The sequence below is a fragment of the Apis dorsata genome, unplaced genomic scaffold (assembly GCF_000469605.1).
Source record: "Apis dorsata unplaced genomic scaffold, Apis dorsata 1.3 scaffold_118, whole genome shotgun sequence".
Classification (NCBI taxonomy): Eukaryota; Metazoa; Arthropoda; class Insecta; order Hymenoptera; family Apidae; genus Apis; species Apis dorsata.
The window spans coordinates 232,340-234,945 of record NW_006263412.1 but is presented as its reverse complement, the minus strand read 5'-3'; the positions used below and the strand labels follow the sequence as shown (position 1 = coordinate 234,945).

Sequence of the window (2,606 nt, the reverse complement as noted above, 5' to 3'; positions counted from 1 at the left end):
TACATCATCGCGCGCGCGCGCGCGCACATACACACACACGCGGGGAACAAAAGAGGTGGGGTGGGGGTGGTAGGGGGAGAATTCGATCGACGTATTTTCAATGCGATTAAAAATAAACCTCTCCCCTCGCGCGTGCCTTATCTTCTCTCGCGCTTGGATTGCGACGCGACGCGACGCGACACGGCGCACGTTGCTTTCCCGAATGGAAACAAATTACGTATTTTCCGCAGAGGAGAGATTTTCATCGGTCAAAGCGTCCATTGACGGGGGGGAGACTCGTCAACACCGGGTCGCCATCAACACGTGGCAACCTGTTTGCAACCGACAGCTCGATCGATCGAGGTTTGGATGAGTGGCGAGAGGCAACCGTTAACCGTTTCGTAACCGATCGTTGTCGATCGACGACAAACAAACGAGGACGCGACGTCCTTTAACCCGGCGATCAACCGAACGCAACCGAAATATGTATTCGGTTCGAATATACATGATCAGTGATGATCGAGATTTCGTTGCGAATCGATGGGGCGCGGTGATTCGCGTTTTTCTCTTTCTAATTTTTCTTAAATTAATACTCGGTTTGTTGAACGCGTCGCGGTGCCGATTCGCGGTCCCCGCCCAATATTTACACATTCGGTGGCACGTTCCGTCTTTTCATCTGGAAACAGAGAGAGAAAGAGAGAGAAAACCGAAAATACACGGTCGTGGGTTTGACGTAGAACGGTTTGCCGTTACGTGTATAAGCAACCGGATAAAATCGATCCCGTATTTGTTTCTTTTTGTCTCCACACTCTGGGAAACGATAGCCCCCGTCCGGGTTGACTTCTCGTCTCTAAACAACAGCTTCGATTTTCCCAGCTAAAACATCCACTCCTTCCTTAAATTTGAATTTCCTTTTTCGAATTTTCCTCTTTTCGAAATGAATCGGAAAAAGATGGTGGTGGGAAGAGCGTCGCTCTCCTTTCCAACGCCGGACGGTATACTCGACGTGGATCAAATTCTCGACACGGATCCGTGGAAACAGATCGACAATTTCGTGCAACACAATTTCAGGCAAAATTTGTTGGACGAATTTAACGAACGGTTAAAACTTAATCCCACGATCGCGCCATCAGGTAAGGAAAATCGTTTCCTCCCCTTTCCTCTTCCATTCCCGCGCTTTTTAACTCGACCATTGTTAATTAACGAGAGTAGAGAGTAAGAGCCCGGCAAAGAAACAGGGAGCGACGTCGTCGAGAACGCCCCGTAAAGAAACAACGGCAGCGAAGCCGAAAACGAACGGAGGGAAATCGGCGGTGAAGGAGAAGAAAGGCGTTGATCGCTCGAAACCGAAGGAGCCGAAAGGAAAAGGGATCGGGGGGAAGAAGGAGGATGGAGGAAAAGAAGCTTCGAAGGGGAAGGCGAAGGAGAGCAAGGAAGGTGGCGGCGCCGTTAAGGGGGGAGAAAAGAAAGGGGAGAAACAGGCGAAAGTCACGAAGGAAAATAATAAATGCGAGAAACGAGCGACGACCGGTTCGCAAAAATTGAATTCGATCGCGAGGAAAAGTTCGATGGGGATATCGTCGGCCCAGAAGAAGAACGAGAACGTCGTTGCCGTCCGTGCGAGCGAAAAATCGACCAAGAGCGAAAAATCGATCAAGAGCGAAAAATTAATCAAGAGTGAAAAATCGACCAAGGGCGAAACGGCGGTGAAGAAAAACGATAAAATAGAGGTCGAGAACGCGGGGGAGGGGAACAAAAGCTTGATGAACAACGGTCTCGATAAATCGAGAAGCGTTTCGATTTCGATGTCGCAGCTTAAAACAAGCACGCCGAAACGTAACGTTCCTAGTATCAGCAGTTCCATTGGGAAGGAAAATGCTATCGCGAGGTACAACGTCTCGGCGTCGAGGGGGAATTATTCCGCGAGGAGCGACGTTTCCGTGAAGAGGATGCACTGCACGTCCACGATTTGCGCGAGCAAATTAGATTTGAACAACAACGAAGGCAAGATCGAGAAGAAGGTGGAGAATAAAGAAACGAGTGTGGCGAAACTCGAGCATAAAAGTATGATTTTGGGAAAGATTAAGGAGGAGACAACGCTCGGGAGCAAGGAAATATCGAGGATATCGATGGATGAAAAAAAAATGTTAACGTTGAGTTGCAAAAAAGAAGCGTCGGCAGGTAAGCGTGTTTTGGTTTCCGACTTTTTGCGCGTATCGTCATTTCGATATAATGGACGATTTTCGCCCGACAGAGAAGAAGATTGGTAAGCACGAGAAACGTTTGTTGGAGCGGCGAGAAAAGCGACGAAAAAGGAACATAAGAAGGCACGAAAGAAAAGCGGAGCAAGCCATGGAGGAGTTCAGCCATCACGTTACTCGCATCGTGAAAAAAATGGGTTATTTGTCGGGTAGAGCGTTTATTTGAAATATCTTTACGAGTAACGATATGTTTCAACGATTATCCACTTGAAATGTTTTCTTGCAGAATTCAGTTCGTGTTCCAGTAGCGAAGATGACGTTAGCAGTTATTCCGATTCCTACGATACTTATTCCGAATCCTCGAAAGGATCGTCTTACTATTATTCTTACTCTTCTCGTAGCTCGTGTTCTTGCAGCAGCTCGTCC

At 47.9% G+C, this 2,606-nt stretch overlaps 3 protein-coding genes across 6 annotated transcripts in view; 2 read left to right on the top strand and 1 right to left on the bottom strand.

Moving 5' to 3' along the window:
• Positions 1-2,606, bottom strand: part of LOC102674913 (mitochondrial cardiolipin hydrolase) — a 13,900-nt gene that overhangs the window by 2,013 nt on the left and 9,281 nt on the right. The window lies entirely within an intron of this gene.
• LOC102675267 (serine/threonine-protein kinase meng-po) overlaps positions 1-2,606 on the top strand; it is a 19,593-nt gene that overhangs the window by 11,692 nt on the left and 5,295 nt on the right. The gene's annotated exons all lie outside the window — the stretch shown is intronic.
• The window catches only part of LOC102676906 (neurofilament heavy polypeptide-like), a 3,378-nt gene continuing 831 nt past the window's right edge, over positions 60-2,606 (top strand). The window contains exons 1-4 of the mRNA XM_031509016.1: positions 60-1,112; positions 1,192-2,160; positions 2,234-2,389; positions 2,467-2,602. Coding sequence (XP_031364876.1) covers positions 917-1,112; positions 1,192-2,160; positions 2,234-2,389; positions 2,467-2,602 — 1,457 coding nt within the window. The 5' untranslated portion in view covers positions 60-916. The remainder of the gene's footprint in view (positions 1,113-1,191; positions 2,161-2,233; positions 2,390-2,466; positions 2,603-2,606) is intronic.